General features: G+C 37.3%; 1 protein-coding gene and 2 pseudogenes across 1 annotated transcript in view; 1 reads left to right on the top strand and 2 right to left on the bottom strand.

Annotated features, from left to right (window-relative positions):
* The window catches only part of LEKR1 (leucine, glutamate and lysine rich 1), a 227,132-nt gene that overhangs the window by 67,052 nt on the left and 143,735 nt on the right, over positions 1 to 16,345 (bottom strand). Inside the window, 1 exon segment of the mRNA XM_063620289.1 lies at positions 12,973 to 13,054. Within this exon segment, the coding sequence (XP_063476359.1) occupies positions 12,973 to 13,054 (82 nt within the window).
* LOC134733264 (death domain-containing protein CRADD-like) lies at positions 3,565 to 4,256 on the top strand (annotated as a pseudogene).
* On the bottom strand, positions 14,401 to 15,335 carry LOC134733294 (Krueppel-like factor 3; annotated as a pseudogene).

Below are 16,345 nucleotides of genomic sequence, written 5' to 3'. Positions count from 1 at the left end.
CAGCCCCCAGTCAGCATCCTGCAGGGGAACTAAAACTCTTATAGAAATCTTCAGTCTTTCTGGCCCATAGAACCAGAGGCTATGGTATTTGGAACAACCACAGCTGTTGGAAAGTAAAGAAAGAATGCTGAAGAGGGAAGAGCCGGAGAAAGGGAGTCCCAAATACTCCATATAAATTCTGCCCCTAAACTACACATGTATTAAGCAGATTCCAAGCAGCCTAGTTAAAGAAAAAGAACTGAACTGAGACTGAGCTGTTATTCTGGACAGAGATTGCCATTTGAGGTGAAGCAACACCACTTCACCACTATCAACAACAACAGTGACAACAATATTTTTTGGAGAAATATAACAGAATCCAGACTCTCCATAACATAATGTTCACAATGTCCAGAACATAGTAAAAAAGTATTCAGAAAAGTGTGACTCATTCTAAAGAGAAAGACAGTTAATAGGAACTGACTCTGAGATGACCCAGATATTGAAATGAGCAGACAAAGATTTTTGAAGAAGCAATTATTAACTCTGCTCAAAGACATAAAGGAAAATCTAATTAATAAAAAGATGAGAAATCTCAGCAGGGAAATAAAAACCATTAAAAATAACCAAATGAAAGATCTAAAACTGAAAGAAACCTTTGCCTTGATCTTATGAGATTGGGTTTTGTAACAATATTCAAAAGGTTAATATATTAAAAATTTAATATCCAATTTAAATTTATTCAGACTACTCATTAGTTGTCATAATCTGAAAGTATCTCAAAATAGCTTGTAAATTACACAATGAAATATGTAAGATTATCAATGCCCTCCTTGCAGAATGACTTTAATTTCTACTAAGTAATAATGTAAAAATCATCATGAACATACACAATATTCATTTATTTTTAAACCTTTTTTATTATAAAATATAACAAAATTGTAAGACACAGAAAAGTGCATAAAACAATTATATAATATAATGAATTATTATAAGAAGAATAGTCTGGTGATTACCATCCAGGTTAAAAAATAAAACCTTACCAGCTACTCTAGAAGTCCTTTTGTCCCTGGTTCCAATCATAGCCAACTCCCTGCTCCCTAAAAGTAACCATTCTCATGAATAATATTGTAATCACTGATTTTCCTCAGGGCTTTATTATCTAAGTTTTATCTCTGAACACTATATTTTCATTTTGCTTTTATTTTAAAGCCATTATAAATGTTCTCTGCCACTACCCTATTTTTGTAAAAATGTCTCCATTAAGGTATTGTATTGACATATAATGCACTGCACATCTTTAAAGTGTATAATTTGATATGTTTAACATAAGTATATTCCCATGAAGCCATCACTACAATCAAGTAGCACATGAGCATATTCAGAATCCAGATTTGGGCTTCTATCACCATTCCCTACTAGAGGAACCAGGACTACTCACAGAAATAACTGATTTCAAGGCTGGGGCAAAGTAAATATATCTGAAATATCTTGTGATGCCAGAAAGTAAGAAAGTGTTTACAAAAGATGATGAGATAATATTCTAATGTCAGAAAAGCCAGTTTGAAGGGGCTTCTACTTACTAAGCCTAGAACAATCTGAGCACCAAAATAATTCAGTACAGTAATAAATTATAAGCCATTAAAAGAAAGGAATTGATGAGTCTGTACAATAAATAAATAGACGAAGGTAGGATCTTGCTTACAGTAGAATGCTAAGGCCTAACTAATAAATGGGGAGGATGATCTGGAATTTTAAAAAGTCATCATTTAGCAATCACTATAGTAAAACTGAGATCAGGCAAAAATCACTAATGGATGCTATATCTAAAGATAAATTTTGGTGAAAAGTAGTATATTTACATTCATTTAAAGTGTCTCTTCTAGACTTCTTATTAATTGAAAGAGAACAAACCCCCCAGTAATTATGCAGAAAAATTGAGCAACATCTTGATCAGGTGATCAAAATTAACATCACCAGTTGGGGTCAAATTGTTATCATGTGCCTCCAGATGTGATGCCCTGAGGACAAATCACCCCCTATGTGGTTTTCTGGCTAAGAATACATATCCTTAATCTAATAGAGAGGAATCATCAGACCAATACAAAATGAAGAATTTTTTTATTTTTAAAAAGTGTGAGGGGTTCTGCATTCTTAAAAAATTCAGTGTCATTAAAAGACAAAGACAAAATGTGGAAATATTCTATATTAAAGGAGGCTAAAGAGATATCCGAATAGACGAACGCCAGATTGGATCCTGTACTAGAAGAGAAAATGTTATAAAAGATATCATTAGGTCAACTGACAAAATTGAAATACGGATGGTAGATTAAAGTACTGTATGTAAATTTATGACACTGATTAGGCTGGCTGAAGTATCTAGAGGTAAAGGGCTATGTTGCATGTAACTTATACTCAAAACAGTTCAGGAAAAAAAATTTTGTGTGTGTGTGTGTGTGTCTGTCTGTGTGTGTGCAGAGAGAGAGGGAGAGGGAGGAAAAGAAGGAGAGTAAAGAGGGAGAGAGAGAGAGAAAGCAAATGAGTTAAAATGTTAACACTAAGTGAAAATGGGTAAAGACTATCTGGGTGCTCTTTGAACTATTATTATTTTTACAACTTTTTGTAAGTTTGAAGTTATTTCCAAATAAAACATTAGAAAAGAAGACATAGAAAAATATTAACATACAGTTAGAAAAATGGGCAAAGGCTCAGATGAGTCACAAAGAAAAGAATACAAGGAGCTAGAAATGCAGGGGTACAAATTTTATCAATTTTAAAAGTTATAATACCCAGTATTGTCCAGGAAGCAGAGAAATCAGTATTTATAAACACTGTTGAGATTACATATCTGTATAGGCTTACTGGAGGACAGTGAGTTATTATGCATTAAAAGCCTTAAAAATATTCAAGTTTGATTCTAGCAAAAATTACACTAAAGAAATAACTGTGTGTGAATAGATTTAGCTACATCAATTTTCCAAGTGCCTTACTTATACAAATAAAAAACTTGGACATTCTAAAAACAAGATGTTAATAAGTTATGGTTCATCCATAGATTGGAATATTATGTAGCCATTTAATAATTTTCCATAAATGTATAAAGTAATGACATGGAAAAATGTCCAGGATATATCACTAAGCAAAAAGTTCACAAAACAGTAGATAAAGTGGCCAGGCGTGGTGGCTCACACCTGTAATCCCAGCACTTTGGGAGCCAAGGCGGGTGGATCATGAGGTCAGAGTTCAAGACAAACATGGCCAACATAGTGAAACCCTGTCTCTACTAAAAATACAAAAAATTAGCCGGGTGTGGTGGTGTGCACCTGTAATCTCAGCTACTCGGGAGGCTGAGGCAGAAGAATTGAGTCAACCCGGAAGGCGGAGGTTGCAGTGAGCCGAGATCGCACCATTGCACTCCTGCCTGGGTGACAGTACAAGACTCCATCTCAAAAAAACAAAAACAACCCAAAACAGTGCATAAAGTATATTCCCAATTATGTTAAAAATGCATACTACTTAGAAAAATGGACTAGAGTTCCCTCCCCCTCAAAGATACATCAAAGATGCATTGTTGTAGACTGAGAAATGGAGGCCAGAGACAAATAAGTGCTTTGCTTACTTTGCCTGCAGCTGGGTGCAGAGGTATTGGTGGAGGGACTGGTTCTTCAGTACCTTTACCAGGAAGGAATCTTGACAGAAAACCATGTCCAAGAAATTAAAGATAAAGCCACACCCCTCAAGAAAACAATGCTGCTGCTGCATAGCCTACTTTCCAGGGGTCCTAAAGCATTTGATACTTTCCTAGATTCTCTACAGGAATTTTCGTGGGTAAGGGAGAAGCTGGAGAAAGCAAGGGAAAAAGCCATGACTGAGCTGCCTGCAGGTGACATGATGACTGGGATCCTCTCGCACATCATCAGCTCTCCATCAAACTGGCAGATTAATCAGCTGAGCCAGAGGCTGGGCCCTAAGTGGAAGTCCATGGTGCTGACTTTGGTACTGTTCCAGATAGATATCTACTGCTGTAAGGCCAACCATCTCCACAATGTGCACTTGCAGGTGGTGGAGGTCTTTGTCTGTTGGCAGCAGTGCTTTGGGAAGCAGGCAACTTTCCAGAGCTTGCACAAGGGGCTGCAGGCATGGAGGTAGACCTCTTGGTGCTCCTGCACATGTTGGAGGGAAAGTGCCTCTGCCAACCAGCTGAAGAGTATGTCTCCAAGTCACATGGACTGAATCCTGACTTTCAGTCAGAACAGGTGGTTTCTGGTTTAGTTTAGGTTTGTTTTTTCTTTTTAATGATCCTCAGATGGAAAGAGAAAACAGGGTTTCCACTTGACATTACTTAAAAGGCCAGATTACTCAGTAGATCTCCCAGGTTGGTTCAACAATTCGTTGTTTTTAATTGCTTGAAGATTGCCTTGTTATGATTGCACAGTTTTAAATTGTGTGATGGCCTTTTAGTAGTTTAGTAAATCACAGTGGCTCAAAAAACCTCAAAAAACAAAAAACCCCAAAGCCCCATGTTATCACATTACATGCAGGTGTCTTATATGTAAAACATTCACTTTTATATTGCCTGGGAACTGAACTGTGGACTTTACTATTCATAATGATAAGAAAATAAAATGTAAATTACTTTAAAAAGGAAAATGGACTAGAAGAATATATCAAAATATAACTATGACTTTTTTGTATATCCTTGTATTTTCCAAGTTTTACACATTTGCTTTGAAATCAAACAAAAATGTTTCTTTTACAAATGCCTTTCAGATTCAGCAGCCCTACCATAACTTTCACTATATGTTCAGACTGCTATGTACACTTTCCCAAATCTAGAAGCAGGGACAGAAGAACTCCTTTTAGTGGTTATTTTACTATATAGATAATAAATTTGGGCTGCATTTTTTTAAAGCCACCTAGCATCCTAGGAAGTCCCCTCAGCATGGTTCCTTCCCCTGCCCCACACCAGTTAAGCCAGTCTTTTTATGGTCTACCCTTCATTATCCAATTGTTATCTTCACCTTCATTAGGACGGAGAAATTGGATGGAATAGAAAGAATGCCTACATCTCTTTAAGCATTGCATTCCTTCTTTTAGCAAATAGTGGTAATCCTTTCTCTTCAATTGCTATGAGTAAACCTTCAGAAAGGTCCCTGCTGCTCCTGCCAATACAATACAATACAATACAATACAATACAATACAATACAATACAATAAAATACAATACCATAGCTAGCTATTTCCCCCAACTTTGAAAGGTGATGCTATATGCCACTCCATTCGCTTATATGAAACAACCATTCTTAAACTAACTCCTTGATATTTCCACTGTGCAGTCTCAAAGGCATCTCAAATCTAACAAATCAAAAGCATTGTTTTTGACTCCTCCACTCCCTATATCTGTTTCTTTCACAGAATTTCCCACTTCAATAAATGGAACAAACACAATGATGATAGTAATAGGTAACACATTATGTATCTTGTGCACTCCTAAAAGAAGCCCTTATTCCCATTTTACGTGTTAGGGAACTGAGACCAAAGAGAAAAGAAACTTGCCCAAGTTGAAGTAACTACTAAGTTGTAGTGCTGGGATTTGAACCCCAGCAGTCTGGATCTGGAGTCTGAGCTCTCAGTCACTGCACTTTGCTGCCTCTCAACTGTCTACCCTGATGCAAAAAGGCTCAAGCCCATCTTTATTCTTTCCTTTCACTTCCAGTCTCCTTGCTCCCCAGTCACATTTTCTCTATCAGTAAATCAGATTGACCTCTGATACATATTTCTCTCCATCTCCATGCTACAGTCTTAGGCTAAATCATAATTAATTCTCACTTGCACGAATGCACAGCCTTCCACCCAGACTCCCTGATATTGCTTTTACTCCTACTCCATTCCATTCTCGAAGGAGCAACCACAGTGACCTTTTAAAAAACAGATTAGATTACTCTCTTAGAATTCTCCCCAGGCTTCCCATTGCTCTCCTTATAAATCCAAACTCCTCAGAAACTCTTCGGGAAATACTGGTCAATTTAATTTCCTATTGCTGCTGTAACAAATGACCACAAGCTTAATTTTTTAAAGCAATACAAATTTATTATTTCACAGTTCTGGAGGTCAGAAGTCCTAAAATCAAGGTGTCACCAGGTCATGTTCCTTCTGAAGGCTCCAGGGGAGAATTCATTTCCTTACCTGTTCTAGCTTCTAGAGCCTACCTGTATTTCTTGTCTTGTAGCCCCTTCCTCCATCATCAAATCACATCACTGCAACCTCTGTTTTCATCCTCACATCTGCTTTTGTGACTTTGACCATCTTGCTTCCTCTTATAAGGATCCTTGTGATTACATTAGGCCTGCCCACATAATCCAGGATAATTTCCCCATTTCAAAACTCTTTTTTTTTTTTTTGACACAGAGTCTCGCTTTGCTGCCCAGGCTGGAGTGCAGTGGTACAATCTTGCCTCACTACTGCCTCTGCCTCCCTGCCTCCAGGTTTCAAGAGATTCTTGTGCCTCAGCCTCCTGAGTAGCTGTAATTACAGGTGCGTGCCATCACACTCAGCTAATTTTTGTATTTTTTAATAGAGACAGGGTTTCACCATGGTGGCCAAGTCACACTCCTGGCCTAAAGGGATCCACCTGCCTCAGTCTCCCAAAATGCTGGGATTACAGGTATGAGCCACTATGCCTGGCCTCAAAATTCTTAATCGCATTTGCAAAGTCCCTTTTGCCATGTAAGGGAATATACAGATTCCAGGGATTAGGACATGAAACTCTTTGGGGAGCCGTTATTCTGTCACCACAACTGGCCTTCATGTTTTTTGAACTTGTAAAACTGATTTCCAAGAAACGTAGGGTCTTGTCTTGATCTCCTTCCTCCCAGATGTAATCATGGCTAGCTCCTTTCTGGAATTCATATCTTAAAGATCATCTACTCAGGGATGCCATTCTGACCACTCTGTCAAAAGCATACCACCCCTCTCCACTACTCACATTCTATTATGCCTATTTTATATTTTTGCAGCACTTAGCATTGCCTGAAAAGTAACTCTATGGAAATGTGCCAATCTTGTTACTCCAATATCTAGTGCCTGCACACAATAGTCCTGGCTCTCAGTAAACATTTTGTATTGAATAAATAAATGAAATAAACATAGCCTGTTCAAGTTAGGACCATGTGAAAAATGGATCTATACAATGACACTGGAATGCCACCAGGCCACCTTCTGCTTGCCAGGAAAAATTTTCATGAGTAAACAGGAAGGTGAGAGGAAAATCAGGAGAATGCTCATATTTATATCTCAATAATAGAGACTGTCCCAAGAACAGATTGGTCAACTGTCAGATGCTGTTGAAAGGCCAAGTAAGAGCTTTAAAAATTAGTACTTTGTGATGGTCAAAAGTTTACTATTGTTCAAATTATCAGTTAAATGAGCAGCAGGTGACTGTTAATGAAATTAAAATGTAAGTCCTGTGTTAGCCTGCTTAGAAAAAAAAGGAATTAAAGTGTAAGTACATTACAGAGGTTCTTAAATTAGAAAACTTTTTAAAAAAATTTTTTTTGAGACCGAGTCTCGCTCTGTCACCCAGGCTGGAGTGTGGTGTCGCGATCTTGGCTCACTGCAACCTCTGCCTCCTGGGTTGAAGCAATTCTCCTGGGTTGAAGCAAGCCTCCCGAGTAGCTGGGACCACAGGCGCCTGCCACCATGCCTGGATAAGTTTTGTATTTTTAGTAAAGGCGAGGTTTCACCATATTGGTCAGGCTGGTCTCGAACTCCTGACCTCAGGTGATCCACCTGCCTCAGCCTCCTAAAGTGTTGAGATTACAGGCGTGAGGCACCGCGCCCGGCCAGAAAACATATTTTACACAACCACTTAGACATATTCTTAGTGACAGATTATAAATCATTTTAAGTAAATTTTGTTCTTATCACATACATGAAAATAAATATAACCAAAATGTAAAGCATTCAAGCAATATATAATAGAGTGAGATAAGAATTTCCACACAGCCCACACTTTCATTTCTAGAGGTAACTGTTGTAATCCTATCATTTATGCAATGTATTTAAATCCATATGCATGTGTATGTACATTTGTATTCATTTTTAGCATGAATGGGATCATTTTTCTGATATTTCTAATCTCCCGAATTCCTAACAGCCTGCCATAACCGTCTGTTCTTTTATGGTTACAATCCTGGACATACTTTGGGGGATATCAATTATACTTATTCTAATGTCATCTGTTTGCTATTTAACAATTTTCTAGGGTGTTAAGGATTTTCTGTGTGAATTCATAGCCACTTTTTGGGGGGACTTGCGGGGAGGTGTTTCTTCACATACCTAGTAATCTTTGGTTGTGTGTGAATCCTCAGACTTAAGATCCTCTGTTTGCTTGTCTGCTTTGCTGTTTATTTTTGCCCTCGATTGTTTTTAGAGGTGTGATGAAGGGGCAGGGTATGCTACCTGGTGGGGGCACTGGAGGTTTGTCTTGGGCTGTGGGGACCCTGGGCTCTCCTGGGATTCAGTAGCGCCAGGCTGTTTGACTCTAGTCCACATACTCATTGTGTTAGTCTGAGTATAGATGCTTCTGCAAATGCTGCTTCACACAGGGCTGATTGATTGCAGGGTATTGATGAGGGGCCAGCTGGCTTAAATGGTCCATATGCGATTCCTCAGAGTGGGTTTCACTGGACCACCTGAATCAGTATCATGTGGGGAGTGCATTAAAAATGTGATTGCTTGGAGCCACCCCAGACATAAATATAGAACCAGATTATCTGTGGAAAAGGAGCCCAGAAATCTGGTCCTGAGGCTGAGTCTGTGGGAGAGGCCATACTGTAATATAGAATTTTAGCAAACTACCCATGATTCTTATGTAGATTGGAGTGTGACAACCACTATTTCAATGATTCACCAGGTCTCACTCCCTTCTCTGTGTTTTAATTAATTCTGAGGAAGGTCCTGTCTATCTCATGCCCACCAGCATCACCACTCAATTGCTCTTCGTCTGGGTTATTCCTCAGTAGAGTTGACCCTTTCTATTATCCTTTCTATGTATTATCTTTCAGGAATTCCTAGAAATTTCTCACCATAAATGACAGTCTTTCTTTTAAGGCTTATTTATCTATCTTTATCCTGGAAGTTACCATATAATTGCAGAAATGCTGATGATGTTTTATCAGTTTATAAAACTGATGTTTCCTACATATACAAGACCTTCTTAAAAATTAAAAAATGGGCATAATGCCCATTTTTAGAAATGTGAATTAGGAAAGATAGAGCCACTTAAATGACTTCAGGTGCTGGAGATCTTTCTCTGTGCTACCTGTCTCTAGCTCTTCCATCTATCTATCTATCTATCTATCTATCTATCTATCTATCTATCTATCTAAATCTATCTATACACACACACATATTCATATATATATGAAAGTAATAAAAGTATATTTTATATCCATATATGTTTAAAAGCAATAGAACTAGATTTTATAGTCTTCATATTTTTCATTATTTCAGGGAGATGTTCCCTTAATGAATCTAGATATTATGGTACTTAAAAATAAAATTTGTAGAAAATTTCATCAAGCTCTCAGCACATCATTAATGCTCTACCTCTTTAGCAAACACTACTGGTTACCTTCTGAACATTCACTACAGCTTATTTCCTGGCCATCAGAGTCCCAATTATTATTTGTTCTAAGGATACATCTTGCTTGTTCTAAGGTAATTGTAGCAGCCCTGTTCCCCTTGCCAGTGGTTCACTTAGGAGAGGATATGTAAAGGGTTCTAGACAAGGAAATATAAGGAGAATGCTGTTTGGTGGCATCTGATAATTCTTTTTTCTCACTTCTAAAAAGACACTAGAAAACCAGTTCCTTTCTGCCTGCAGGCACCATATCCAAATGTGGCCTCTAGGGTGGAGGAACTGCAGCCATCTTGTGATTATAGGGACTTGACTTAGCTTTGGGTTGAAGCCAGTGCTGAGGGCAGCAGGATGGAGACAGAAAGAACATCAAGATTCTTGGGGATATTGCTGAGACTCTTATCAACTAAAACTGACATTATCCTACCTTTGTTACTTGTAGCCCAAAGCATTCTGATGAAATCTCTATTTTTAAATACATAACGTTCTTTTAAACCTTGGAAAATATTTTCTTAAAAATCTTGGGGAAAAAAATCTTGGTAAAAGAACCGCAATTTCACCCATTTATAAATTGCTTCTTCCCCTTATTGTCAAAATTCACAAAACTTATATCCAAATATTTAAAAATCTTTAAACAACACAAATAATTAACTTGTAGGTGACATTCCTATTCCCAGCCCCCACAAAGAATGAGGATTAAAAATGGAAGAAACCTGATTTCATAGCATATTCCAATTTCTGGAAGTCCAAAGATGTTTGAGTGTGCACAGGAAATCTTGAGTTTACTGATTGTATTAATATGTCAAATTTTTTGAATGAATTGTTTTGACTTCAAACTTATCATTACAAAAATGGCGAAGCCACAAATTTGACTCTAGCCTCACCTCCTGACCTCTGAGCAACCTGAGGCTTCAGCAGTCCCAGGCTTTGATCCTAAATGCCCACCCTCCCCAACTTAATCCTAGCAGTAAAGGAGAGTAGATAGAGTATAGATGGAAGAGCTACAGACAGGTAGCATAGAGAAAGGTCTCCAGCACTTGGAGCCATTTAAGTGGCTCTATCTTTCCTAATTCTCATTTCTAAAAATGGGCATCATGTCCATTTTTTAATGTTTAAGAAGGTCTTGTATGTGTAGGAAACATCAGTTTTATAAACTGATAAAACATCATCATCATTTCTGCAATTATACAATAGCTTCCTACAGATAATTAGTTTGATGGACTTTAGTGGTGTATTTCTCCCTGCATCTCCAATCTACCCTGACTCTTACCATTTCTCAGCACAAATTACGTTAAAATTATAATAAACAAAAAATACCACAAAGCATGTGTTAATATTAAATGGGCAGGCTCCATGCACAGTCATTCATTGCTTTACAACAGGGATACATTCCAAGAAATGTGTCATTATGCAATTTTGTCATTGTGTGAACATCCTTGAGTGTACACAAACCAAGATGGCATAACCTACTACACACGTAGACTATATGATATAGCCTATTGTTCCTAGGCTACAAACCTATACAGAATGCTAATGTATTGAATAGTGTAGGTAATTGTAACACAATGGTAAGTATTTGCATATCTAAACATATCTGACCATAGAAAAGGTACAGTAAATATATGGTATTATAATCTTATAGGACCATCATTGTATACATGGTCTGTCACTGACCAAAATGTCATTATGCAGAACATGAATATACAAAGAATTCTGTGCAAACTTATTCTGTAAAATATCAATTCATGTCACTACCAGTAAGTTTATTCCTTTTCTTCACTATGCTCATTTCTATGTTAAGCTTCTTTCCTAACTTTCCAAGACTCCACTTTATATGCTAAGTCTTGGTATGCCCACAAATTCCCTCTTAGCTTAGTTGTGTGCTAACACCACCTCCCTATGCCTAGACTGTGCCCTCTTCACTTCTTGAGCTCCAAGAAGCAATCATCACACAGTAGCTGGGGCCTGACTAGACTGCTCTCCACAAGAGACATCCACATGGCCAAACCCTTCCTTGATGTTATTAGAGGGACAGCAACAACGATTTTTTTTTCTAGCAACCATCACCTTGTTTCTTTTCATGATTTAAAAAAATCTCCCAAAAAGTTACTTCCTGGGCCTAGGGGGTCTTCTAAGGACCCCCGTCCACCAATTCCTTCAACCCCAGCCATCTACACAGACAGCTGAACTACTATACTTACTGTACTATTAACCACAGTGTTATAAAGTATGAATATTTTATTTTCCTTCCTTTTCAGAAACAAACTATTTTGTTACAAATAATCCAAGTATACATTAATTTGATAGGGTATTTTTGGAATTTGTTCCTTCTTGTGTTCAGTACTTTATTAAACACATTGATTTTAGGAGTAGTTCATGGTTAACACAACCATTTGGTTGCTAAGCATTCTAAATATTTATGTTTTTATGAGGTTCATCTTTCTAAAATATAGGAACTGAAAATCACATATATCATAAAGTAAAAGAATCTGCTTACTTTTCAAAGATTATATACATACCATTTTAGTATTATAATTATAGATATACTATGTTTATGCTCTAATTTTTGAAATTTCTGAAGTGAAAGTAATTTTTACTTATTTATTTATTCATTTTGAGACAGGGTCTCACTCTGTTGCCCAGGCTGGAGTGTAGTGGCATGATCATGGTTCACTGTAGCCTCAACTTTCCAGGCTTAGGTGATCTTTCCAGCTCAGCCTTCCGAGTAGCTGGGACGACAGGTGTGTGCCAACACGCTTGGATAATTTTTGTATTTTTTTGTGGAGACAAAGTTTCGCCGTGTTGCCCAGGCTTAAAATTAATTTTTAAAAGAAATAGTGTTCTTGATTTTACATCATTTTCTTATCATGTGTTTTCCAATATTTCTTTCTCACTTATATCAAGCATAAGTACTTCAGCATTTGAAAGCTACTCAACTCTCTCTTTGAAGCTAAAATCAGTAATTTTGAGATACAAGTTCAATATTGTTTCTTGTGGAGAGAGAATAAAGAAACAAAGATAAGAAAAAAGTTCAAAGACTATTTCACATTAAGTTACTGCATTTGAACTATCAGGGAAAGCTTTAATATATGGATAGGTAAGTTTCTTATTGAGAGAAAGAAATCCTCCATGTATTTAAAAATATTTACAGATTCTTCAATATATAATCTAGGCCAGCAAAGTGGGCAAGAAAAGCAGCAGTAAACTATTACCCACACCAGTAAATCACTGCCAAAAGAATCACAGAGAACACACAGGGTCTTTATAATTCTTGTCATTCTAATTCTTGCCATTTTGTGACACATCTACAGAGCACTGTTATCTTACAAGTTGTTTAATATTCTCCATCTTACATAAGCATTTCTTTATAGTTGTCCATCTCTGTCACCGCCTTCTGAAGTTTTAATCCAAGTGCCTCTACTAGACATTGTAAATCTGAAATGACACAATGTATTTCATCTGATTAGTACATTTTAAGTGTCCAGATATTTTCATAGAGTAAATCATATTCTTTTAATGTTGCTAGTCAGCTCTTGAAGAATAAGGCAGCTGCTTATTCCACTTTGCCTCTATGTCCATATGCAACTTATCATTGACTACTCAGCCCTCCCTCTCCTAACACCCCACAGACTTAATGGGTTTTGACAGGCCCAATTTGTTGGCCTCTTTCTGCCCCCACCACAATGCTGATTTTCAAACAGCTAATAGGCTAAATTTTACTAATGTTTTCAAAGGAAATGTATGTAGCTGACAAACAAGAATTTCTGATCATGTGTCTTGTTTCTAAAACACTTGATTGCCTGAGCTCACTTTTGTGGTCTGGAACTGTGAAGCATGGCTGAGTCTTCCTGCTAGAACTAAAACAAACAAATCATGTTCCAGGCTCATAGTAAAGAATGTGTTAACTCTGGGTAGCATCTAAAAGGCATTTTAGTGACTTTCAAAACCAAGAGAATACAAGTAGGAAACTGGCTTCCACAGAGTCTTTAACTGGAGAATGTAAGCAGTATTTGAGGATGATTATTCAAGCAGCCCTGTCTAACAAGTGTGTGAATGCAGAACTGAAACCATGGCTTGAATTATCTAAGTCCTTCCATTGTCCTGTGCGTGGAAACTGGGATCTGAACCCCAGCCCCAGTGACAGCCCTTGCTGGTACGCTTTTTGCGAATAAGTTATAATGGAAAACAAACTGACAGACTGGTTGGTTTCTCTAGAAAAAAAATGTTCAAAACACTGGAGTTGTAAAATTTCTATGTTCCATCTGTTCAGGTGTTTCAGTGACATATTTTAATAGTAAACTTTAAAATCTTTATGCATCCATACAAATACATAAAACTATATAAATCTGCATTCTTTATTTTACAAAGAGTTCCTTAAATTAGAAAATAAATTCACTCTAAACAAATGTTTTAATTAGCATTTACCAGACATTTGTATAAACCTTTGTTTATCCAGTGCTTTTACATACATTAATTTTTGTTTCTCAGTTTACATGTTTTCTTGTTCTTACTACATTAACTATATCTATCTCTAAGAATAGTTTGCTTAGCATCTCTAAAAAAAAGTTCTCATTTTTTAGGTCACCCATGGTAAGGAGAGGGAGGATTAGAGAGTATCTGCTACTGACCATATGGAAGTTTTGGATGATATAAATTCAGAGGATCAGACCAGCAGAATCAAAATTAAAATGTACATGTAAAAAGTGTTATAGATAATGGTGGGAGGATAGAGAAAGAGCCAGGTGAGTAGGGAGTCACGTTGAGGTGGGAGACAAAGGCATTCAGACTAGCATGTGGCGTTTCCTGTAGAAGGCAAGATGGTCAGAACAGACGCTGTGGTTACAGTCCAGGCACTAAAAAGATTTGACTCCAGTACGTTTTCAGAAATGTCTTATTTGTCAGACAGAGCAAACTTCCATATGCATCCATCCCATGTACATTTGTAGGGTTTATCTCCTGTGTGTGTTCTTCTGTATGATTTCAAGTGGAAACTTTTAGTGTATACTTTATTGCATATGTCATAATCACATCTGTGTATCCTCTGCTTCCTTTGAGTTATCCACCGATTCCATCAGTAAAGGTCTCTTCCCAGGCTGCACTATGACCTACGGGAGATTCTCTTGCAACAATGCTTGTGGGCGGGCACTGAGTTCATTAAGGGGGGTGACATTTCTTCAGGATAATAATCTGTCCTGTGTGGTTTCATCACAGGTTCATTTTTCTTTTCCTATGGTATAGGCTTCTTATATTATTCAATTACAGGTACTTGCATGCTACTATTTGAATTTTCCATTTCCTCTAACAAGGAAACAATGACAGGCTGCTGGAGGTAACTCATGTACATAAAGGGGACAGACCGTACCACCACCAGGCAGGATCCCTAGGCTCTGTATTCTGTGCCAGGAGAAGGCAGCTGCCATCACTGGTGGCATGGAGAGTGGCATGCCAAAGGGCTGCCTGCCCAGAGAAGGGAGTGAGTATTTTTCATCATGGGCTAGAAGAAGGCACGCTCAGCCCTGGAGAGGCTCTCCAGTTCAAGGATGGGAACTTCAGAGAGGAAGAATTCCCAGCCAAACAGGTGAACTCCACTTGTTTACTGTGAGGTCCACTGGCTCCATCTATATTCAGTGCAATAAGCCTTCCTGGGTCTGAAAAAACTTATTAGGTAATGGTGTAGAGTAGATGACTCATACTTGTTAGGTATTATTGATTTCATATAATTTCATGTATAGTCACAACTACCAAGAAAACTCTAAGGATCAGAGTAATTAACTTATCAAAGGTCACTCAGCTAGTTAGATCCTATAATTCAAACTCAGGTCTGCCTGATCCTAAAGTTCTTATCTCTCTCACACTTGAAATATAAACTCTTGAAATGTAAAAGCTGCAAGAGAATATGATATTGTCCATAAAAGTGTGGTAAGTCTGGCTACAAATCTGTTACCAGATTCCCAGAATCCTTAAAGAGGTATACTTAAGACAAATGAAAACCATTACTTAACAATGAAATATGTAGTAAACTGGTAGAATTTCTAACTCCAAAAGGTGGTTTAGATTTCAGTTTTAGAAAGGTTAAATATATATTATAGTTAATAAAAATATTAATAAAATTATGGTGTTACTGTGACTGATTCTATGAGAAGATTTCTTCAGAGAGAACAATCACACCTTACTATTAAATGACCCCTGGTGCTTTTGTCAGGGTATGATCCTAAACTAGATGAAGCATAGGTCTGAGCCCATATGATAAATTTTATGTTATTACTTCTAAATGCAGCTATAAATTAAAAGGAAGACTTATCTTAAAATGAACTTCAAAGAACTGGTACTTGATATGTGAATTTTATGTAGTTAATTCTCAATTACCTGAGAATTAGTAGAATAATAGACAGTAAAAACGGCAGCTAATTCAAAGCTTTGCTGTTCTGAATGAAATATAAACATTCTACTAGTTCATTATAGGTTCTGGTAGACTAGTCTGGTCCTTTTGTTTTTAGATGCAGAGTGCCCAGTTCCTGTCCTTAATAAATAAATAAACACGGTTAGGATAAGCTGCAGAGAGATTAAGCCACCTGCACAGAACAGCTCCTTCAGTTTCTGAGGCAAGGAGTTGTTAAGTAAGTGTATTGTTCTGCCCAGTCCTTCTCTATAGTTAAAGAAATTCGACTTTAATTTTCTGTCACTCAGCATGACATTGGATTATGAGGAACAAGGCCCTAAATGCCT

The sequence above is a fragment of the Symphalangus syndactylus genome, chromosome 17 (assembly GCF_028878055.3).
Source record: "Symphalangus syndactylus isolate Jambi chromosome 17, NHGRI_mSymSyn1-v2.1_pri, whole genome shotgun sequence".
In the NCBI taxonomy this organism is placed as follows: Eukaryota; Metazoa; Chordata; class Mammalia; order Primates; family Hylobatidae; genus Symphalangus; species Symphalangus syndactylus.
This window is presented reverse-complemented; position numbering and strand designations above follow the sequence as displayed.